The sequence below is a fragment of the Heterocephalus glaber genome, unplaced genomic scaffold (genome assembly GCF_053883595.1).
Source record: "Heterocephalus glaber isolate CG9 unplaced genomic scaffold, H.glaber_assembly_v1.0 deba00001497, whole genome shotgun sequence".
In the NCBI taxonomy this organism is placed as follows: Eukaryota; Metazoa; Chordata; class Mammalia; order Rodentia; family Bathyergidae; genus Heterocephalus; species Heterocephalus glaber.
The window spans coordinates 4,655,010-4,678,554 of record NW_028258320.1 but is presented as its reverse complement, the minus strand read 5'-3'; the positions used below and the strand labels follow the sequence as shown (position 1 = coordinate 4,678,554).

General features: G+C 60.7%; 1 protein-coding gene across 1 annotated transcript in view; it reads left to right on the top strand.

The window, feature by feature from the left end:
* Nucleotides 1-23,033, top strand: part of Tfeb (transcription factor EB) — a 37,239-nt gene extending 14,206 nt beyond the window's left edge. Inside the window, exons 2-9 of the mRNA XM_004846600.3 lie at nt 17,688-17,898; nt 17,982-18,236; nt 18,608-18,688; nt 20,189-20,309; nt 20,391-20,447; nt 20,885-20,960; nt 21,160-21,307; nt 22,048-23,033. Of these exons, the coding sequence (XP_004846657.1) occupies nt 17,704-17,898; nt 17,982-18,236; nt 18,608-18,688; nt 20,189-20,309; nt 20,391-20,447; nt 20,885-20,960; nt 21,160-21,307; nt 22,048-22,506 (1,392 nt within the window). The 5' untranslated portion in view covers nt 17,688-17,703 and the 3' untranslated portion in view covers nt 22,507-23,033. The remainder of the gene's footprint in view (nt 1-17,687; nt 17,899-17,981; nt 18,237-18,607; nt 18,689-20,188; nt 20,310-20,390; nt 20,448-20,884; nt 20,961-21,159; nt 21,308-22,047) is intronic.
* Nucleotides 23,034-23,545: the final 512 nt, after the last annotated feature.

Below are 23,545 nucleotides of genomic sequence, written 5' to 3'. Positions count from 1 at the left end.
GAATCTGTACAGGCCTGTAGTCCTAGCAACCCGGGAGGCTGAGCCAGAAGGGTTCTGAGTTTGAGGCCAGCCTGGACAATTTAGCAATTTTGTAAGACCCTGTCTCAAAGTAAAACATAAAAAGGGCTGGGGATATAACTCAGTGCAAAGGCCCTGGGGTTCAATCCTCAGTACCAGCAAATAAAACAAAACCACCACCAACAAAAGCCACAGGTCGGTGGGAATCCGGGCTGGGCCTCTTACAGGATGGGGACTTGGGTGAAGTCCAAGTTCATTCTTTCTGAATATCCGTTTCTTTCTGAACAGGGACGGTACCACCTGGGCCATAGGGTGAGATGTGTACATGGACTCGAGTCTGTGGGACTGTGAGGCTGGGACTCAGGGTCCTGACCCTGAAGTCTGAGGCCGAGCTGTGCCCGCATCCCCAAGCCCTGAGCTCTGTGATCCAGGCCCTCCCCTGCTCGGCCTGGCAGCGTCTGGAGGCAGGGCCTGGGCCTGGGTCCCTCCTGTGAGGGCCTGATGCTGGAATGGGTGACACCGCCCTGCGCGGCCCTGCCATCCCTCGTGCTGTGCCCTCTCTCTGGGCTCTGCTGTGCTGGGATTGGGATCAGGGTGCAGATTGTGAGCGCCCCCCCGGGCACCAGGCGAGGTGGGCACAGCAGGCGGCCCTGGCCCCTCTCACGGGAGGAGGGCAGGGCGGACAGGAAGTTCCCTGTGTGGTGCTGGCAGGACCCGCAGCTCAGGAGGGTTGGAAATGAATGAAATGGCACCGCCAGAGTGGTGCAGCCTCAGTGCCCGCCTTCCTCTGTCCCCCCCCCCCGCCCCCTTCCTGTCCCCTGGCCTTGAGCCAGCCCAGCCCTGGAGTTAGACTCGGCCTTGCCGGGAACCTTGAACAGAGACCCCTCCCAGCCCAAGCCTCAGCTTGCTTCTATGTGAAATGGGGGTGACAGCCATGGGGGTGACAGCCGTGCTAAGGGTGCAGGGCACTTTCTCAGGGTGGAGGTGGGTGTGTGCTCCCCGCCTGGTGGGTCCCCTCCCTAGGACCACCGAGCCCTCAGAGCCAGCCAGGGACCGAGCTTGGCTTGCCCGGCCTATGGGTTGAGCCACAGTCCCTTGCTGCTGGGCTGGGGCTGGGAGGTCTGTGGGTGTCTGGGACAGTGGCTATCCAGCTGTGTCCCTGGGATGGGGCCACTGCTGTGACTTGTATGTGGCCTTTGTGGAGTGTGGGTGGTGGCAGGGGCACACGCTTGGTATGACGGGGTGTGGGTTGTGTGCCTGGCTCTGAGGAGGTGCAAGTGATTTTGCTGCCAGCTGAGGCGTGGGTGCCAGCTCCCTGGCTTTCCCTGCTGCCAAGGTGCCGTGGTGTCCTCCTCCTCCCTGACATCAGCCCTGCTTCTCTCCTGCAGGACCCCCTGCAACACACGCACCTCAGGGGACTCTGCTGCCCCGAATGCAGGACCAGGCAGTCCTCGGCGGTGGCAGAGAATGGTGGCCGGGGTGGCTGTGGTTTCTGGTGGGAGGCAACCTGCCCGGGAGGAACAGGACACAGGACACCTCCACCTGCCATGGCCCTGTCCGCCTACCACTGCCCTGGCTGCAGCAGCAGGCTGGTGATTCATCCCTGGGGCGAGAGCCAGCGCCTCTCCTGGGCACCCAGGGCCCTGGTTCCCAGGAGACCTGTGTGGAGCCCAGGCCCCGCAGGTGTGGGGAGGGGGAGCGAGGCCTCCTCATGGGGAAGAGGTCAATCCCAGACCCTGCGCCGTCTTCTCCTGCGCCCTCCCTGTGGCCCTGGCCACCAATGGTCCACAACGCCCCCCTGGGAGCCACCCGGCTGGGTCTGGACTGAGGATCCCCATTCCCCCAGCCTGCTCTTCCCAGGCTCTGGGGGCACAGGCACAATGTGCCCACCCTGGGCTGGCTGCTGCCCCAGGTGTGGGAGCCAGGCTCTCCTGGGGACTCGAATACTCGGCCTGACCCCAGATGCCGGCCTGCCCGGCTCTGCTCTGGGGGAGCGCTGGGTGCACACACAGCCCATTGTGTGCCCGGGCTCCATGCCCACTGCGGCCTGGCACTGGCTCTACCAGCAGCGGTGGCTCTGTGGATTCCTCAGCAGTCCCTGCTGGGGCCTGAGGAAGGGAGAGAGGGCTGGGTGAGAGACCCACCCCGTTCACAGATGAGAAACCGAGCCGGGGGCCCGAGGTGGCTTACCTGAGGCCTCCCCAGCCTCCAGACCCCTGGCTCCTTTCCATAGCCCCGCTGGGCGAGCAGGACAGGCTTCCCTCTGCAAAGTGTGGCTTCTCCTCGGGGAGCATGGGGACCTGGAATGTGGGGTCTGGTGTCCCTGTGTACCTGGGTGAAGCGGGGCAATGTTCAGGGGCCGTGCGGGGGGCTGGGCAGGCCGAACAGATCTGCATAGCTGGAGGGACAGTTCTGTGCCTCAGTTTCCCTGCTGTACTTGCATAGCATATGCCCTGTGCCCTCTGGGAAGGGACAGCAATGGAGAAGTGGGGGTGGCTGGGGCTGGGGCTGAACCCAACTCCTGAAATGCATGGGTGGCTAGGAGCTCCCTGTGCCAGCCCAGGACCCCAAGGAGGCAGGAGTGGGAGGCCTCTCTCTCTCTCTCTTTCTTTCTCTTGCTTTCTTTCTCTCTCTCTTTTTCTTTTCCTTCCTTCCCTCCTTTCCTTCCTTCCTTCCTTCCTTCCTTCCTTCCTTCCTTCCTTCCTTCCGGTATAGGGGATTGAACCCACCCTGGCCCTCTTACTTATTTTCAGACAAGATCTCACCATGTTCCGTAAGTGGGACTTGTACTTGTGATCCTCCTGCCTCAGCTTCCCAGAGTAGTGGGATTACAGCTGTGCATCACCACACCCAGCTTGCCGGAGGCCTCTCCATGCTCCTATTCTGAGAGTTTGGCCTGTGCTGCCCTCTTCTCAGGTTGCCCTGAGGCCTGGCGAGGGTACCAGGGGGCAGCCAATCTCTGGTCGTGATGGTCCTGCCGCTGCCTCGTGCCCAAGGTGAGGGTGCCCAGATGTGACCCTGTGGGGCCTGCCTTGCTTCCTGGCTCAACTTACCCTGAGAGCCCCGTGCCTGGGATCAGTGGGAAGCCCCTCCTCCCACCCCCTTCTCCACTCCCCCCTCCCTACTCCCCTGCCCACCCTGGCCCACATGGGACCAGGCTCGCTTCTGTGCCACCTTGGCCCTCTTAGCAAAGGAACAGGGCCTTCAGAGCCATCTCGATTGTGAGGCGCCAGGGCTGGGTGGAAGTGGATGTGAGGCTGGCTCTCACCCCACCTCAAGCCTTGACTGCTCCCCTCGCTGCCGGCTTCTCTTCCTCAGCTCACACCCTCCCTGCCAGCAGTCAAAGCACCTTTTCGAGAGGCCACAGCAGGGTGGTGCCCAGCCTGGGTGTGTGAGCCAGAAGGGGCCCTCCTGAGTGTCTGCTACCTGGGGGTGCCAAGGAAGAGCGCCCAGGAGAGCCCTTGGGGACCCCTCTGCTAGCTAGGAAACCATGCAGGAACCTCTTAGTGTCTCAGTTTCTCACTTGCAAAGTGGCTGCTCTCACTTAACTCATGACTTCCTGTCGTGTCAGGGAGGTCACATGAATGAATGCATGATGGAGCCCTCAATACCGGATTTAGTGGCCATAGCGGGTGTCGTAGTTGTGGAAAGTACAGTGGGTGACATAAGTTGGTGATGGCCTTCCATGCTAGCGTCCACTGGCTTTGTCATCCCGGTGTGCCTGTGCCAGGACTGGATTGGATTGGATTGGACTGAAGCGGATTGAATGAATGTTCTCAAATGGCCTGCAGAGGAGGGTGAAGCAGGGAGGGCTGCCGAGAGCACGAGGCTGGCCAGGCCAGGGTGGAGGACTGGGAAACAGCTGGAGGCTGAGCCGGGGCTGGGGCAGACCTGGGGCCCCCAGCTGGGCCCAGGACTTTCTCGGAGGGGAGGGTGCCAGACACCTTGAAGGCCTGCAGTGTGGCCTTTATCCAGATAGTTCTTGGTTACTCAGTCCCTTTTGCTTTTTCTCCTTGCTTTCTTGGTACCACTTCCTTTCTCCATTTCTCCAGAGGCAGCAGACCCTTCTCTCTGCACTTTGCTTCTTCTGTTTAAGGCTCACGTCACCCCAGCTGCCTGCACACCTGTACCTACACTCTCTTTTCAGATCCCACTCCCTGGGATCCTGGTCTGTTGTTTGTTTGTTTGTTGTTTGTTTTGAGACAGGGTCTTGCTATGTAGTGCAGGCTGGCCTTGAACTTGTGGTGATCCTCTGATCCTCTTGCCTCTGCCTGCCAAGTTCTGGGATTATAGGTGTGCACAACCATGCCCAGGGCATCCTGGTCAGCTTTCACCTGGCTTCCCTTCCTCTCCCTGCCTCCAGACTGGCTTCCTGCAGGAGGAGTTGGTGGAGCTGGGGAGAGGGGTCCTGGCATGGTGTAACCACATGGTGGGAACTAGTGTGGTGGCCCTGGGGCCAGGTGGATACCCTTGCTCTTCCAGAGCCCTGTAATGCAGCTAAGGCCCCCTAGAAGATCTCATTTTGCAGTTGTCAGAATGACAAATGAAAATACAGGTTGCATAAAAGATAAATTAGGAAGTGATAGTGTCTTGCTTTCTTGTTTGTCAATTTAGCGGAAAGGAATGTTGAACCAGATGGAAACCAGACTACAGACAGCTATTGTGTCTCTTCCTTCTCCTTTCAAATATCCATCTATCCAACCATCTCTCCATCCATCCATCCATCTGTCCATCCATTTTATATAGCCATCCATCTATCTGTTGATTATGTCCATGCACCCCTCCCTCCTTCCTTCCATCTGTCCAGTATTTATAGCCATCCATTCATTGATTGTACCCATCCATCCTTCCATCTGTCCATCCATCCATCCATCCATCCATCCATTCATTATATTCATCTCCCAAATATTTATTGAACTCCTGTCCTCTGCGAGGCACTGGACTAGATACTTTACACTTAATTCCTCCTGAAGCTCCAAGGTGGACATTATCCTCATCTTACACAGGAGGACACTAAGACGCCAGGAAGTTATGTACATTGATGAGGGCAGGACAGCCAGGAAGTGACAGATCTGAGATTCAGTACCACCTGCTCCAAAATGCATGCTCTTAGTGTTGAATCCCAAGGACCCCTCGCTGTCCCCATGCCCACTCTTTTGTTGTTGTTGTTTGTTTGTTTGTTTTGAGGAAGGGTCTCACTACATAGCCCAGGCTAGCCTCAAACTGGTGGCAATCCTCCTGCCTCAGCCTCCTCAGTGCTGGGATTACAAGTGTGTGCTACCATGCCTGGCTAGCTCCTGTGCCCACTTTTGAGAGTAGAACTTGACAGTGGTGTTGGCAAGTGCACAGGCACGTGAGTTCCAGGGGTACTGAGCTCAGGAGTTTTCCTCTAACAGCAGCCTGGGGTGGAAGGCAAAGCTGGCTCCTAATCCTCTTGGCAATGCCACCAAAAACCTAATGTTGCCAACACCAGCCCTGGCATGGAGTTCATTTCTGCTTGTAGCCCTGGCAAGTCCTTAGTGCTCATTCCCACTGTCCTGGCTCTGCTTCTTCCCACGGGGAGGAAGTTCAGGTTCACATTTGTCCCCTCCCCGAGTTTCTCTGTGTCTCCTGCCCAGAACTGAGGGGCAGCTGCCTCTACTGAGGTTATTTATTTATTTATTTTTTGGTACTGGGGGTCAAACTCGGGACCTTGGGCTTGTGAGGCATGTGCCCTAACCACTGAGCTAAGTCTCTGGCCCTACTGAGGTCCTTTTAGGGGCTTTCTTCCTAAGCTGTGCACCTGGCTGCTCAATTTCAGGTCAAAACCACCCCCTCGGCCCTGTTGGCTGACCCAGGGACTCTGGTGTGAATGGCTTATTGGGAGGCGACCCGAGGCCCCTGCCAGAGCAGGGTTGTGGGCAGGGAGAGGGCGGAGGCTGAGGGGCAGGGCATGCTGGGACTCCCTTGGCTGCGTCCCTTGCATCCTTGTGAGGGATGGGGTCTTTGCCTGGAGCAGGGGGCAGGAGGAAGTGCTCCTGTGGGCAGGTGGGGGACCTTGCATGCACCAGGGGTGGGCCGGGGCCCTGACAGCGGCCGTCAGTCCCCAAATCCAGGTGGTGGGGTGCTCTGTCCAGGCCTTTCTGGTCCATGCATCTTCCCCCGTGGACCCTCCCTGAGGCCAGGCCCAGGCCCATAGCCCCTGGGTCCAGTGTGGACAAGAGGTGGACATGGTTGGGTGCCCTGAGCTGCACGGTCAGATGTGTGCTCACCACACTCTGGGCTCTGGGCCTGCCTCCTGGGCCTCGCCCAGCATCCTCTCCCCGATGTTCGGGGTTACACATGTCTTGGAGCGTGGTTCTGTGCAGCCCCAGCATCCTAAGGCTCTGACGGCGGTGGTTTGTGACTTCCTTTTCCCCCCGCCTCTGCCCCTGCTTCTTCTCTGGGTCCCGTGGGTGCCACGTGGCTGCCCACTGGTCACGACCTGCCCCCTGATGCCACCTCCCCACCCCGCTGTCTCCGTCAGAACAGGGTCAGTGCACAGGCAGGCCGCAGGTCACTTTGCCCTAACAGGGACACCCCTGCAGGGCTGCACAGGTCTGGACTCCCGCATGGGTCCTCAGCCGCTCTGGCAGCCCTCAGCCTTTGAGGCAATGGCCAGGGTTGAAAGAGGGAAGCAGTGTGAGATTTGGCCCTGTGGGGGGCTGGGCAGGCCGCCTGGCTGTTTTTCCACTGGAAATCACTGGGCCACAGCAGCCGCGCCGCTTCCCCGAGGCTCTCACGGCTCTCCAGGTGCCGCCTGCGGGCCTGCCATGCTTTCAATTCCAAAGTGGGTGAGCAGGACAGGGCAGCAGGGCCGAAGCGTCTGCCTGGGCTGCCAAGCTGGTCACCTCCGAGCTTCCCCCTTGTACTAGGAGCAGCTGCTCCCCAGCCCCGGGGGTCAGACTGAGCCCCACCCCATCTCCCCGCACCCCATGTGCGTGGAAAGTGGCCGTACTTTCTCTGCAGTGCTAGTGTGGGGCGGGGAGGGTCTGCCGAGGCACAAGATGGGGCTTTTCCTTCAGCAGCAGCCATCCAGGGAGGACGGCTGGGCACCTGCGGCCTGGTCTCACCTGTGCAGGAAGCACCGGAGCCAGGGGGACAGGGGTGAGGAGAGCAGAGGCACGGGCACCTGCCCCATGGGCACACAGCCCAGGGCGCGATTCCTGTCTGTCCTGGCAGGGCTGTGGGGCTTCCGGTGATGTTAAAGGAGTAGAAGTGTTTGTGGGGATTTTGCGCAAATCTTTCATCGCCCTCTCATTTCTGTATGTGGCCTGGGGAGACAGTGGCAGGTGGGGGGCCGGGATGGAACCCTGGAATGCTGCTCTAGAGGTCATTTCCAGGTGGCTTTCAGGGCAGGTGTCCCCTGGCCTCCCCAGCTGATGAGCGCCGAGGGATCCCGGGGACAGCAGAAGCAAAGCTGGGCTCCGGGTTGGGGCAGTGACATCGCCAGCGGCCTCCTAGACTGGGCACCACCTGGATCTCCCAGAAGCCAGCTCCTGGGTGAGCAGGCAGGGAGGGGGCCCAGCAGGGTAGGACCAGAGCCAGGGAGAACAGCCCCAGGGGTCGCAGTCCTGGGCCGCTGCCTGTGGCGCCTGTGGCTCTGGTCTGCGAAGGCCGCCGGTCCTGCCCCCACCCAGCATGAGTCAGATCGAAAGCAGAAGCTGGCAGGCTCTGCCCTGGGTGAGGTGAGGCAGAACCGCCTGTGCTATTTTGGAAGCTGGTTAATTCCCCTCCACCTCCCCTGTCTCTGGGCTCCCACCCCCTCCTGGTCCCCGGCACCCTGTCTTCCTAAGGGAGAGCCGGGATGGGACTCAGTGTCCCCTGGCAGCGTGTGCAGGGGGTGCTGATGTCTCCTCTCCCTGGACTCCTCTCCCTGGCTTCTTGGGCTTGGCCCTGGCTGATGTGGGGGCTTGGAGCCTCTGCCTGGTGGGAGTCGGCAGACACCGTGGCCCTGGCAGATGCTCTCGGGCTCCCAGCATTTTGCCCTGGCCTGGGCACCACCCTGCCCCTGCCCATCGTTCGGCACTCTCGGGCTGGCTGTCAGCTGTCCCCAGGGCTGCACTGACAGCTCAGGTGGGACCTCTCCCGGCAGTGAATCTCGAGCTGGGAGGGATTTCCAGGCCGGAGGAAGATATTTTGGGACGAGGGCCTTTCCAGACCCCGTGAAATCGCACACCCTCCCGCAGCCCCACTGGGCCCCTGGCTCAGGGCTCCTCCTCGGGCATCCTGGGCCTGCTCGGGGTTCAGTCCACACTTCAGGGCTTTTCTGGGGCCCGGCAGCCCTGCTGCAGTGGTGACAGAGGTCAGTGGGGCGTGAGCTGGAGACAGAGCTGCAGGTAAGAGTGTCACTTGTCCACGGATGGGGTGGGCCAAGGCCCCTTCCTTTCCTGAGGCTGTGTGGTTGGGGACCAGGGGCCTCGACGTTGGCCTGGGGAGAAAGGCCCAGCGTCCGAGGTGTGCGGCCATGTCTCAGGGGCCCAAGGTCAGCAGTCAGTGTGGTAGGTGTTTGCATACAGGGCTGGAGCCATCAGGTGGGTGACTGATGCAAAGCTGGGTCCTCGCTGGCCTCAGATGAGGGGACTTGGGTTTGTCCTTGCTCAACTGCGTGGGGAGCAGGCCTGGGGGCCCCATGCCCACAGCCTCCTGTGTGGCCGGGCTCACGGGTCCTCGAGGGGCCAGCTCTGTGCCCAGACCATTCTGAGGGTGCCGGATAGCATGCATGTGACAGAGGGTGTGTGTAGTGGGGTGGGTGTGTCTCGCACAGTCTGTGGGGGCTGATTTTCCCCGGACAGCACCTTGGCTTCTGGGCTGTTTCCCCACAGATGTCGACTGTCTTGCTGTCCTGCTTGGGCCAGGCCCAGCGAGCCCTCTGCAGGGGGTGCAGACCCCGCACCCTGCACCCCATGGTCCATGGTCTGGCCCTGTTTGGGCCACTTCGCAGGTCACTGTGGTCCTGGAAGGGCCCTTCCCATGGTTTAAAGTCTCTCCTCCGAGGCTGGCACCTCCCTGCCTCCTCCCACCTGTCACCGATTTCATGCTTGGAACCGGGTGACCAAGTCCCCAGGAGGCTACAAGCTTCTTCTCCATGCCCACAAGTCTCCTGGGGCGATTTGTAAAAGGGCATCTCTGAGTCCCTGGTCTGGGCTGGGGCCTGAGAGCCTGCGATTCTAACCAGCAGCTGGGGTGGTTGCCGGGCTGTGCTTTGAGCCGCAGGGGCTTAAAAGCACCGCCCCCCATCTGCAGCGGACCGGATGGACAGGGTCACCAGGGGCTCACGGGAACTGACGCTCTGGGACTGGCCACTGTGTGCCGGGCACAGCGCCCTGCCAGCTCCTCTTGTCTCTCACCTACACAGAGGAATGGGGCACTACTGCCACCATGGTCCAGTGGGGAAACTGAGGCTCAGAAGTTGAGCGCCTGCTCACAGTCACACACGGGTAAGGGGCAAAACCACATCTGAGCTCAGTCTGTCTGGGTCCAGAGGTTCTCGTGTTGGACTGGACCCCACTGTCTTCCAGACTCAGAACCGCGGGTGATGGGGGTCAAATGGCAGGGTGAGGGGTCCCAGGGCATGGTCCTGGGTGGGGCAGGGCCTGGAGGAGGAGGAGGGACTGAACAGAGAGGAGTTGGGGAGGTGGCCAGCGCTGAGTGGGCTGGGATCCTGCCCCCAATACGCCAAGGCCCCTCCTCTACTGGGCTTAAGACCTGCGGCCTCCTCAGATGCAGTCGTCAGGCTCCCATGGGCGCCAGTGCCAGCTGGGTGTGGAGGTTAAGGCCATTGGTTTGAATCCGGGCGGGAGAAGGCTGAACGTCATGCTCCTGGGGCTTCCCTCCCTCTCCTCCTCCTTTCTTTCCTCTCCCTCCTTCCTCCCTTCCTCTAATGCCTTCTTCCACATAGCAGAGCTGAGGACATCTGGTCCCTGAGCTCTGAGGCCTGGGTCTTCATGGCTCTTTAGCAGAAGAACGAGGTTGCCTCAAGTCCTGGGGGATGTGGGAGGGCCAAGGGGTGCACAGGCCTCTCTTGAGGGCCTCTGGAGGGCTCCCCGAGGGTGGCATGGCGTGAGACAGCCACTTGTCTGCATGAGGATCTTCCCGTTTCCCAGCTTTCCTGTGTATGCTGGGGCTGCTGCTGGTCACCTGGGAGGCCGGGCTGGAAGGCCCTGCCCTGTGCTTCCGCAGTGTGACCCTGGATGTGTCATGTCACCCTGCTGAGTCTCCCTGTCCTCTCGCTCAGTGTCACTTCCTGGAGGCTGGGGGCCTGGTAGGTGTCCAGGAAACAACCAGAGAACAGAGCCAGTGGGCACAGGCAGGACCCTGCAGGGGACAGAGAGCCCAGGAGGGAAGAGGGCCGGACCCCCCCAGGCCTTTCTACCTCTGCTCCCCATGGCTGCCGAAGCCACCCCTTCCCCTCACTGCCTACCCCTTCCTGGGGGTTGGAAGCTGGGACTCGGGTGGATGGGCCTGGGCTGTGGGACCCGAGGGCTTCCCTTCTCCACCTCCTGCAGTGTTCGAGGTTCAAACATAGGCCCTGACCCCTGCCTCTGTGCCCCACAGCCACCCACAGTGGGTGGGCAAGGTGTGCGTCCTGGGTTCGAGTCTCTCTGTTGCATGGATGCACAGCTTCCTCGTGTGCTTCCCTGCCATTCCCTGGCTGTCCTCACAGGCAGGTCAGGTCAGCCCAGACTGAGTGCTTCTCCTTGAGAGTGTGATGCTGGGATTATAGATGTGCACTCCCATGAAAGGCCGGCTTTGAGCTCACTCTGTAGCCCAGGCTGGCCTCCTGCCTCAGCTTCCCAAGTGCTGGGATTACAGGCGTGCATCACCACCTCTGCCCAGAAGGAAACTTCAAAACCTAGGGCTTTGGGAGAGAAACAGAGGGCCCCTGGTGATGGAAGAGGCAGCCAGGCCTTCCAGCCTCTGCCCCATAAGGAGGGGAGGGGCGGCTCTGCACTCTCTGGAGCCTCTGATGGGTGGTGAACAGAGGGCAGGTAGCTGGAAGGGGCTCTTTTCCCCAAAGGAAATTAGGGGCACAGAAAGAAGGGGCTCTTGCAGAGAAGTCACCCGTGGACCTGGAATGAGGACATCTCCCTCTGCTATGTAGGGGCCACAGCTCTTTGGGTGGAGGTTGCCCTGGACAGGGAGACAGAGGCCAGAGCAGCTGCCAAGTGAGGCCCAAGGTGTCCGATCCCAACCTCTCTGCCTTTCCCTCAAGGTCTTGGGGGTGGCTGGTGGCCCCTGGGGGGTCACATGACACCACCCCACTCCCGGCTAATGTCCCCAACATCTTGTGGGGACCCGTGACTGCCTTGGCAATGTGGAGTGGCCTTGTCCCAAGGCACAGGGATGATGCAGACCTTCCTGTCCTGCTTCCTAGCCCAGTGGGCCCCACTCCTCTGCAGAGGGGCCCAGAAAAGGCAGAGCAGACCCCAAACCTGGAGCTTTCCCAGTCTCCCCTCCTGCAGCCCAGAGGCTCGGGGAGGCCTGGGGTCTTCCCTGCCCTGTGCCTGCTTGGCCCCCTGTGGTGGCCAGTTCCTCCCCCAGCACTGAGGGGCAGCTCATGAGTGGCCAGTGGTTTGCAAAACTCCACCTGAGGAAATCTGCTGCCTGCAGAGGCACCAGACCTAACAAATGGCTTCAGCAGCTGTCCTGTCCCCAGGTGGGTGTGCTCTGGCTGTCGGCTTAGCCACCAGACAAGTGCTTTTCTGGGAATGCAGGAAGTGTCCCTGCCCTTTTAGAAAAAGTAGTTTTTTTCTCCTGTGCATGGGGATTATAGACAGTTACATCGTCTGGGCTGGATGAAAGGGTCCGGATGCTGAAAGACTTCTTCGAAGGGAATCCTGAAAATAAAACCTGGCAACCCTGGGCCCAAGGGCTGAAATCCTCGCCCCAGGGTCTGGGCCGGGAACCAGATCCAGCCTCCCGCACTTCAGCTGTGTGACCTTTACTAAGCAACAGCCTCTCTGTGCTGTGTTTCCTTGTCGGTGAGGCGGGGACAACAGTGGTACTTTTGTCACAAAAGAAGGGTGGAAACAAAAAACAAAAAAGAAGGGTAAAATAAGGTGTTTTGAACCATGAGCCATTAGCATAACCTGGAAAGAGATAAAGGGCGGTAATCCAAGAGATCAACACACCTGTGACTGCATCACTCATCGGCAGAGGCACTTGTGTATCTTTCCTGCCCAGGGATTCCTCTACATGAATTGTTTTTTTAAAGATAGGGTCTCAATGCTGGGGATTTAACTCAGTGGTGCCGCCACCTGCCTCACAAGTGCAAGGTCCCGAGTTCGATCCTCGGTACACAAAAAAAAAAAAATTAAAAGATAGGGTCTGGCTTTGTAGCTTAGGCTGGCCTGGAATGCCAGGCAATCCTCCTGCCTCAGCCTCCAGAGTGCTGGGACTATAGGCATGCCTACCATGACAGGTTTTTATGTGATTTTTTTCGGTATCAGGAATCGAACTCAGGACCTTGCGCTTGCCAGGCAGGTGCAGTGCCATTGAGCTAAATCCTCAGCCCCTCTTACGTGATTATTTTTCCATTAAGTCTCTTGGTCCATTTTAGGTATATAATACAGTTACATTCATCATTGGGATCTTGTACCTTTACATGATATATCTTGGTTCTTATTTTTTCCCCATTCCCCTGCCCTCCCTTCACCCCCTCCACCCCTCCCTATTTACAGAGACTTTGTTTCTATTTTTTCCTTTTCTCATATTTTTTCCTTTCCTTTCTTTCCTTTCCCCTACCCCTCCCGATTCCCCTTCCCCTTCCCCTTTAGACCTTTTCTTCTTATTTCACATTATCAATTATACCTTTTGATCCTCATTTACACTTTTAGTTTCTCACACCAGAGAAACTATTTGGTATCTTATGTGATTTTTGAAAATTTTTTTTTTATGTTTTTCAGTCCATGTTTGCAGAACATTAATGATCACATTCCCTGTGGAGGGTTGGTACCTGTGCATAACACATCTTGATTCTTTTTATATCCCCTCCCCCTTCCTCTCCTCTCTTACGTTATTCTTTTCTTTTAAAAAAAGAAAAGATGGCCAGGTGTGGCGGTGCATTTCTATAATCCCAGCACTGGGGTAGCTGAGGCAGGAGGATCGCCTTGAGCTCAAGGCCAACCTGGGTTACATGGTGAGTTCAGGGCCAGCTGGAACTACACAGGGAGACCCGAACAAACAAACAAAACCCAAAACAACAACAAAACAAAACAAACAAAAAGAAAACACAGTGAGTGAGCAGCTGTGGGAAGGCCCATAAACAAGGCAATCTTGCCTCACCAACACCTGCACAGATAGAAGAGCGTCCCCAGGCTCCCAGCCCACCGCCCGCCTGTGTCCCTCCCAGGCTGCCCTCAGGGCTTACTGGGTCCTGACTACTCACACAGTGCATTTGTTTGGCCTGTTTCTGAGTCGCCTGTTCGTGGACAGTGCTTGCACCTCTGCGTCTGGCTTCTGTCCCAACGCCCCGTCTGCGAGCGCCCCCTCCCCCCCTGCCGGCTGCAGCTGCAGCTGGCTGCGCTCTGGCCGAGTCGCATTCCATCCTGGCCGCTTCTCCAGCTCTCTTCCCGGGCCATTTGGGTGGTTTCCGGTCCGGGCTCCTGTCCAAGGCGCTGCCTTCCGGGACCCGTCTCCTGGATGCCTGGTGGTGAATGTGTGAGGCGTCTCCACTGGGCCCATCTCTGGGCAGGTGTGGGCTCTGGGTTGCAAAGCGGCTGTGCTTGGCTTTCTGCTCCCACCCCAACAGGGTCACCTACCTGGAAGGCTCAGGCCCCACCGGCCATGAGCACCGAGCTGTGCCCCCCAAAGGGTCCTGGCCTTCCACTTCCTGTGGTGCCAGGTTGCTGACCCACTCAGTAGCTGCGCTGTGTCCTCACCCAGCGTCCTTGGCAGGCCTGGCGACCATGATGCTGAGCAGGCAGGGTGGGGCCAGGCAGGAGAGCTGGAGTCCCTTCCCCTCCAGAGTCACCTTCCGACCCAGGTTCGAATCTGTGATCCCAGCCCTCTGGGAGGCTGAGGCAGGAGGATTGTAAGTTTGAGCCCAGTCTGGGTGGCTTAGCGAGACTCTGTCACAACAAAAAGAGAGAGAGAGAGAGCGAGAGAGAGAGAGCACATGTGCCAGGAATATAGCTCAGAGAGCAGGCCCTAGATTCAATCCCCAGTACTGGAAAAATAAACAAGACACAAATCGCACACATTGATGTCGGAAGAGTTAGGTTCTTCCCAAGTAGAAGGTAAGATATTCAAGGTCACCCAGTTGCAGGGTGGACACTGGGAGGTGCGGGGGAGCCCAGAGAGTGAGCAGGAGCGGGCTGTAGCTGGGCCTCCTGGGCCGAACCTTCACGCTGCTCCTGTCAGTGAAGCCTCCGGCGCAAGTCACCTCAGGTCTTTGTGCCTTAGCTTCCCACCTGGAAACCGGCAACGTGCATCCTCTCTCATAGGGCTGAGGTGGAGGATGAGTGAATCAGTGCTTGAAAAGCCCTGAGGGAAGCAGTGATCCATGGCCCCAGGGTCCTGATCCTCTCCACACGCGAACCTGTGTTCTGCCGAAATGGGCCCAGGCTGTGTGTTTCATTCTGCAGTTGCTCTCTCCACTTCTCACTGTGTCTTTCATGTCTTCTTCTGGCTGAGTCTTTCCTGTTCTGGAGTCCTCTTTCTCCTCTCTGCAGTCCGGTGATTCCTCCTTGTCTCCCCTACCCCTCCATTCACTTAGGGAAGGGTCTGGCCAGCTTGTTCATACTAAGGTGTGATTGACTGATGGGGAACAGCACACACAGGGTGGGGAAACCAGCTCCGACCCTGACCAGAGGAGACCAGAACCATCCCTTAGTGAGTGTCTGAAGGCAGGCGAGTTCCAGCAGCCACTGTGTCTCCTTGCCGTGGCCCTGGGAGGATGGACAGACCCCTTCCTGTTGGGAGGAGACGTCTGCCTTGGTGTCGCAGGCAGTGGGCCCTGAGTGCACTCGGTGGTCACTCTCCTGGCTTGGAGCACCAGATTTGGGCTTAGGGAATGAGCAGGTGGACTAAGGGAGTTCACCTGCCTGGGGCTCCTGTAGACCATGCTGTCTGGCCCAGGCCCCCTGAGTCCCAGCCTTTGCCCTACATGCATTGCATTCCATGCACTGCAGCCCAGGCTGGGGACTGGGCCGGAAGAAGGATGGCACTTGCTTTGGGGCATGGCCGCTGGGCAGGCACCAGGGGATTGGGCAAGGGTCCCCCTGCCCTGTCAGCTGCCATCAGAGGATGGGCACGGAGATGCACAGACCCCGGCAGGCGGGGGCTCAGGACAGGGACAGTCCAAGGAAACCCAATGAGGTGCCCAGGCCTTTGTCTGGGAAACAAGGGCATCCTTCTCCCTGGCCCGGCCCAGCCGGCTGGCACGGCCAGGCCCGCAGCCCCCACCAGGCCAACCGAAGCCAGCCTGTCTGGCAAGGGCCGGCGCTGCAGCTGCCGTGACAGTGGGGTGTGCAGACAGGGTGCCCCTCTGTGTGGTGCAGGGCAGGGGCGGGTGGCCACTGCAGGCCCTGCTCCTCCTTGTGCCCTGTTTCTTCCTGTGAAGGAAGGGGAGCAGCCCAAAGACTTCACAGGGCACTTTTTTGTTTTGGCTTTTTGAGGCAGAGTCTTGCTATGTTTCCCAGGCTGGCCTTGAACTCTCTGCAATGCTCCTGCCTCAGCTTCCTGAGTGCTGGGATTACAGGTGTCCACCTCCACACCCAGCTCTCCACAGGGCTTCAGATGTGCAAGTCCTGGACACCATGCCCAAAGCACGGTAGATGTTCAAATAAATCCACGCCTGCACCACTGCTGCCCTTAGTGCCGAGGTCTGGGGACCCTAGCATGTGGTGCTGGCTGCCAGTCTCCACAGCCTGGCTCCCCTGCGGGCAGGCTGGTGCTTATTTGAGTGTCACCCACGAAGCAGCCCAGAGCCCCCCACCATGGGGACATTATTGTTACTTGATTCTTATCTTCGTAAGTAGAAATTGTTTTTAGGAGAGGAGACGGGTTCAGAGAGGTTAAGTGACTTGCTCAAGGTCACACAGCAAAGAAATGACAGACCCAGGGTTCAAACCCACATCTGCCCTGTTGGAAAGCCCTTGCTCATGCCGGGCATGGTGGCGCACGCCTGTAAACCCAGCACTCGGGAAGCCGAGGCAGGAGGATCACCGTAAGTTCAAGGCCAGCCTGGGCTACACAGTGAGTTCAAGGGCAGCCTGAACTATATAGCCAGACCCTGTCTCAACAAACAACAACAAAAAAGAAAGGCCTTGCTCAACCACGAGGTCACACTGCCCCTTGTGGAATCCCCAGGACGAGGACCCTCTGGCCCCTCCACCCAGGGACCCTGCACCTCTCTCAGCCCATCCTAATGGAGTGGGGCTCCAGGACCCTGTGCCCAGGTCCTGTGTTTTGTGCATGGGGCCCTGGAGGCTCCTCGAGGGGCAGGGATTTGTCCAGGGTCACTGTGAGCAGCAACAGCTGAGGGACCATCCGCCCTGCCCTCCTGCCTCCCAGCCAGGCTTGGGGGCCTCTGTCACCCGTGCCCCACAGGAAATGGGGCTGAGCTGGGTGGGGGAGGTGGTGCTGGCCCTGGTGGCCCGCAGTGGCTGCCTGTGTGCAGGCTCCTCATTGCCGCTGGCCCTGCCTTGCTTACTGGGCCCTGGGTGCTGTGAGGTGGGGCGACACTTTCGACACTTGGGTCCCCAGTTCCTGGCCGATACAGGGGGTGTGTTCTCTCCATACAGGGGCCTAGCGTCTCTGTCCTGGGCTGTGGGCTAGAGGCCGCAGGTACAGCAGTAAACAGTCGGCATGCCTGCCCCTGGGATATGTGCATTCCTCCTGGAGAGGACAGTGCAGGGGACAACTGCGAAATGCATAGCATTTAAGATGGCAGTGAGTGATAATGGGGCAAACCGGAGGGGAGGGCCGAGGGAGTGTGGGGTGCTGGGAGGCGGAGGCGGCCGGTGTGGTGAGGTGACATTTGCACCTTGAGGAGGTGAAGGAGGGAGCTGAGATGATATCAGGGAGAGAGCATTCCCGCCTCGGGGGCAGCAAGGGCAGGGGCCCACGGTGGGAACAGGCCTGGGCCACTGGGATGGTGGAGGGAACCAAGTGGTGACCAGGGGGAAGCATGGGCCATGAGTGATCCCAGAGGGCTGTTGTGACCATGGCCAGGACTTCAGTGATGATGCTGGGGGAAGTGGGAGCCACGGAGGGTTCTGGGCAGAGAGCGAGGCAGGAGCTGACTTGGGTTTGGACAGGATCTGTGGCGTCACCGAGCTGTGGGAAGGGAGCTGTTCGGGCTTGGGGAAGGTGGTGTGGCCACGCCCACCGCGCCCTGGGGTCCTGGGCGGGCCAGAGCTCCCAGGGTAGGGAAAGACCCGAGGAGTCAAGGCTGACACCGGGACCGACCGAGTGCGGCCCGTGCAGAGCAGCCAGCGTCTGCTCAGGCCTCGGTGCCGAGTGGCCAGGAGCATGGCCCAGCTCAGCAGCCAGCTGGCCCCATGGCTGTGGACCAGTCCCTTCCCCTCCGAAGGTTCTGTGTCCCCTCCAGCACCATGGGAGCCCCTGCACGCCTACCAGCTCCTGGCCCAGGGGGACGGTGAGGGGGCGCAGTGCCTCACCGGACGCTGTCCCTGTGCCCTCAGGGAGCCGGTGGCCACCATGGCGTCGCGCATCGGGCTGCGCATGCAGCTTATGCGGGAGCAGGCGCAGCAGGAGGAGCAGCGGGAGCGGCGGCAGCAGGCAGCCGTGGTGCAGTTCCTGCAGCAGCAGCAGCTCGGGACGCCACCCTCACCCGCCATCAGCACCCCGGTGCCCTTCCAGCCACCGCCGCCTGTGCCCGGCGAGGTGCTCAAGGTAGGGCCGCACCCCTGTGTCCCAGGCCCCCACCCCCAGGTCCCCGTGCGCCCGGCCCCTGCTGCAGCTGTCGCCTCCCCCAGGTGCAGTCCTACCTGGAGAACCCCACCTCCTACCACCTGCAGCAGTCCCAGCACCAGAAGGTGCGCGAGTACCTGTCTGAGACCTACGGGAACAAGTTTGCTGCCCGCGTCAGCCCGGCCCAGGGCTCCCCCAAGCCCCCGCCCGCCGCCTCCCCTGGGGTGTGCGCTGGGCATGTGCTGTCCACCTCGGCAGGCAACAGCACGCCCAACAGCCCGATGGCCATGCTGCACATTGGGTCCAACCCCGAGAAGGAGGTGAGCAGTGGGACAGGTGGGGCTGGGGCAGAGGAGAAGGGAACCCCGGAGCTGAGTGTGGGGGAACACAGCCTCGGGGAGCCCAGTCCGAGGGGACACAGCTCCTTACTGTTGAAATCCCTGCTAAGGCCACACGGGAGCCAAACCGGAGACCCTGTGGCCACCAAGCCTAGGCATGGGGTGTACTCAGGCCTCTTGGGCAGGTCGGCTCCCAGGCAAGGGCTGGCCTTGGGGTCGCAGTGGCACTTGGGGTCCTCCTGCAGGAGAGCAGGTTGGGCAAGGTGGCTCCAGGCCCTCCAGGCCAGTGGCTGTCTCTGCGCCCTGTCTCTGTCCTGCCCCGGGTCCCCCAGATGGCCTTTCCTCTTTTCCAGTTTGACGACGTCATTGACAACATCATGCGCCTGGACAACGTGCTGGGCTACATGAACCCCGAGCTACAGATGCCCAACACGGTATCCCTGGGTCGGGGGGCGGGCAGTGGGTGCAGGGGCCTCACTGGGGCCCAGCTGGCATCTGTCGGTGGAGGTCAGGGTCACCTCCCTCTGGGGCCGCTCTGTGTGCCTGATGGGGAGCAGGGTAGCCAGACTGAGGCCAGCGATGTCAGGAGGCTTTGGGGAGCCTTCTGGGGTGCAGTGTGTCCGCAGGAAGTCCTGGTGCCGATCTAGGGCTCTGCACCCCAAGTCAGGTCCCAGAGACCAAGGGCCTGCGTCCCTCGCTATACCCAGGACCCCTCCCTCCTTCACAGCATCCTGGCTGTGTGATGGCTCGGGGTCCCCCAGGCAGGGTAGGTGGCGGGTGGGGAGGAGCTGGGCTTGGGATCAAGGGACTCCAGTGTCCTCCGTGCAAATGGAGGCGATGTCCACCCAGAGGGTCGTGGGGTGATCAGAGGAGGAGAAACCAAAGCTTTGGGGGAGGTCCAGCCCCTCCAGCTGGGGCCTTTTACGGCCTCATCTGCCTGGCCTTGCAGCTGAGGTGAAGGCTAGAGTTGGGGAGTGAGGAGCTCAGGAAGCAGCGCCTGGGCCCCGCAGCCCTGGTGACTGCACCAAGGCTCAGCGAGAGCTGGCCAGGACGGGCTGGGGCCAGAGCTGCAGCTGGCAGGCAGAGAGAGGAGGAGGGTGCCGGGGTCTGGTCGCAGCAGCAGCTCTGCCTGTGGACACTGTCGGGTGTCCCTGCCCGGGATCTGCCTCTGTGGCTGGAGAGGGGGAGGGCTTTCCAGAGCCCAGATATGTCTCTGCTTTCACCTTTGGTGGCTGCCCTCCGCAATCCCCTGCTACAGTGGTGCATGCCCGCCATCCCTGCACTCTGAGAGGCTGAGGTAGGAGGATCACACACTCGAGTCCAGGCTGGGCCAGCTTAGCATCTTAGCTAGAGCCTATCTCAAAATAAAACATTTTTTGAACGACCTGGGGATGTAGCTCAGTGTAAAGGCCCTGGGTTCCATCCCTAGTACCACAAAACAAAACAAAACAAAACAAAAAACACAAACCAGGCGTGATGGCGCATGCCTGTATTCTCAACACCCTGTAATCCCAGCACTCGGGAGGCTGAGGCAGGAGGATCGAAGCAAGTTCAAGGCCAGCCTGGACGCATAGCAAGACCCTGTCTCAAAAAAGCAAAAACAAAGACAGACTACAGCTCGTCCCTGCCTCACCCCTCACCCCGGCCCCTTGGCCTGGAGCTGCTGGCACCCGCACGTGGCTGCTCCTACCCGTGCTGCCCCTGCTTTCCCTCCTCCTGCTCAGGACTCAGTGGGGCTCCACACCCTCCAGGAAACCTGGAAACTCCTGGCCCAGCGGCCCCTCCTTCGTCTGGGTGGAGGGCAGGGCTGCTCTTCAGCTTCCAGGCTGCACTTCCGGGGAAGGGGCCCTGGGCTTCCTGGCAGCAGCTCCAGAGACACTGGGCCTGGGGGGTGCCCCATGGCTCACGGAGGCCCCCCTCACTCCGCCCCACAGCTGCCCCTGTCCAGCAGCCACCTGAATGTGTACAGCAGCGACCCCCAGGTCACAGCCTCGCTGGTGGGCGTCACCAGCAGCTCCTGCCCTGCGGACCTGACCCAGAAGCAGGAACTCACAGGTACTGCCTCCCCCGCCCCCAGCCCCAGGTCCCACCGCCTCTGCCCTACAGTTCCACAGCTCTTTTCTCCCTTGGCCTCAGATGCTGAGAGCCGGGCGCTGGCCAAGGAGCGGCAGAAGAAGGACAATCACAACCTCAGTGAGTCCTGCCCACCCTCCCTCGCTGTCACCTGTACCTGCTGCAGCCGGGGCCTTCCCTAGCTCCTCACAGCCTGTCTGCCCTCCCTGAAGAAGGACCCCATCCTGACATTTTCCCCTGGTCCTTTTTAGAAGGGGGTGGGAGGCTGCTGGGAAGGGCTGTTCCTGAAATCCCAATTATCCAGGGATGACCTTCAGGGCAAGGACCCTGGGGCTGTTGAGGGAGGAGTAGGAGTTCACCCCAGGCAGAGGGCTGGGCTGGCAGCCTGCAGGGACTGCTGCTGCTCACAGGCCCCTCACTGTGGCTGTCCTGAGCCCTGAGCCCCAGACCCTTGCGAGTCCCAGCCTGCTGGGCACCCCTTTCTCTCCCTGGGCTGGGGCTGCCCCAGGCAGGGTTCCCACCCTCTAACTGCTGCCTCTGGAATCTGCCACCTGTAGTTGAAAGGAGGCGTAGGTTCAACATCAATGACCGCATCAAGGAGTTAGGAATGCTGATCCCCAAGGCCAACGACCTGTGAGTGGGGCTGGGGTGGGGCTGGGGGCCTGGGGCAGGGAGGGTACCGGGGGAGAAGCCTTCCAGCTGCTTCCCACTTGGGAGAGTGCCAGACCGATGGGCCAGGCTGGGGTGGAGGGGACCCAGTGGAGGGGAGGGTGGAGAGGGTTGGAGCACGGGGCCGGGAAGTGGCACTTCTGATGGCCTGGCCCGGCCGCAGGGATGTGCGCTGGAACAAGGGCACCATACTCAAGGCGTCCGTGGACTACATCCGGAGGATGCAGAAGGACCTGCAGAAGTCCCGGGAGCTGGAGAGCCACTCACGGCGCCTGGAGATGACCAACAAGCAGCTCTGGCTGCGCATCCAGGTGGGCCCTGCGGCTGGCTGGCTTCCTGGGTGGCTGCGCGGTCCCAACCTGGGGCAGGGCCTTGGAGAGGAGGGAGGCTTTGGGGGCAGATGGTTCCCCAGAGCTTTGAGCTGCAGAGTCGGTTCTAGGCCCTGGCACAGCTGGAGCTGGCTCTCACTGCCACCTGTCCCCCTGGAGGTTCCCGGGTCACTAGTGCTTGGCCCTCATACCCAACCTTGGGCAGGAAGGTGCAGGCCTACTGTGCCTGCAACCGACTAGAAAGCACCAAGGCTCCCGAGTGTCAGCCCCACCCGCTGGAGCCATGAATTCTAGTCCCGGCTGTGCACCTAGGGCTTCTCATCCCTCTGGGCCCCAGGCTGGTCCTCTATGCTGAGGGCACTGGACCGAAGCTCTCCAACTTTGGTTTCTCACGGGAGGTGATACAGTTCCCATTAAGACCCAGCACACACCGTCACTGCTCCAAGGGAGAAATCAAAGTTTCATGAAAGGAAAGCCATCCTTAATAGAGGCAGGGCATTGCGATCATTTCTATTCTGGTCCAGTCTAGACAAGTCTATTTCAATTTGAAAAGTGGAGAGCCAGTCAAGGCCCAAGACCTACGAGGTTTCTCAACCTGCTAATGAATTGCAACTTGCAATTTAAAGCAGCCCCGGTCTAGACGCTGGAGGGGCTGTCCTGGGTGTCTCCGGGGGAGGGGCCGCCTGGCAGCTGGGCCCAGTGCTCTGTCTCCTGCCCTACAGGAGTTGGAGATGCAGGCGAGGGTGCACGGGTTGCCCACCACCTCGCCATCGGGCGTGAACATGGCTGAGCTGGCCCAGCAGGTGGTGAAGCAGGAGCTGCCCAGTGAGGAGGCCCCGGGGGAGACGCTGATGCTGGGGCCCGAGGTCCCCGACCCCGAATCACTGGCAGCGCTGCCTCCCCAGGCTCCACCGCCCCCGCCCGCCGAGCCCCTGTCCCCATTCCATCACCTGGACTTCAGCCACAGCCTGAGCTTTGGGGACAGGGCTGAGGAGGGCCCTGCAGGCCACCCTGAGCCCGGCTTCCCTGACCTGTCCAAGAGGGATCTGGACCTCATGCTCCTAGACGACTCCCTGCTGCCGCTGGCCTCCGACCCCCTGTTCTCCACCATGTCCCCCGAGGCCTCCAAGGCCAGCAGCCGGCGCAGCAGCTTCAGCATGGAGGAGGGCGATGTGCTGTGACACCCGGGGCCTGCGCTGGGGACGGGGCCACGGCCTCCCCCCTCCAGGCCACACTTGGGTGTGAAGCAGCCACCCGCCCGCCCGACCCGACCCGCTCCCCCGTGGCCCCGTTTGGACTCGGTGCACGGCCAGCGGGCTGTGGGGCCCTGAGACAGCGCCCCCAGGGGCAGCCCCGTTGCCGGGCTGGAGGAGCGGGGCGGAGACAGCGGCCTGGGTAGGAAGAGCCCTCTCCCCACCCGGGCTGCAGGGTGTTGGGCAGCAGGGGGTTCGGGGAGCTCTTTGAAGCGGCATCTGCCGGGGCACCCAGGCTCGCTTTCTGGGGCTCCCCGGCCATAAGCGGTGCCCGCCCGGTCACCCCGCAGGTGGAAAGCCACCTGCCTTTGGTGCTAACAGCTCTCCCCGCGCGGTGAGGGTGGTGTGGCCGGAAGAGAGGCCTAGGTCCGGGGCCGAGCGGGGCCACTGCGGCAGAGCAGCTGCCTCCCTCCGGACCCCTTCAAGTGTGCCTTTAGTAAACACTGTGCTTTGTATCTTCTGGTCCTGTCTCTTTGGCGCCGGCCTAGGGCAGATGACAGGGATTCAGACTTCGGGTGCTCCCTGAAGTGCTGGGGGACAGAGCAGGGGACAAGCACCCCCACAACACCACAGCGCCTTAGCAGGAGAAGCAGCTTTAGCGACAGACGTGGGTGTCGATGGGGGCGCCATCCCCCTCGCGGCCACCAGGTGGCGCTGCTGCCACGCCGGTCTCGCACCTCCCGCTGTGCTCTGAGCCCTGCAGGCTGGAGGATGCAGGGACTGCCTTGCCCCTGAGCCAGGCCTGCTGTCATCCCTTGCGGCCTCTCTGGGACACCTCGCCAGCTGCCCCTGTCCCAGAGCGGCCTCTCCAGCTCCTTCTGGTGGCCCCTCTGCTGTGATGTGGCCTCCAGCAGGAGAGATGTCCTGGCACCTGTGTGGGGAAGGGAGAGCACGGGACACAGGTGACTGATGTGGCTCTGTCTGGGGCGAGGCCTCAGGCTCTGCCTCTGGGCCCCTCACTGAGCGT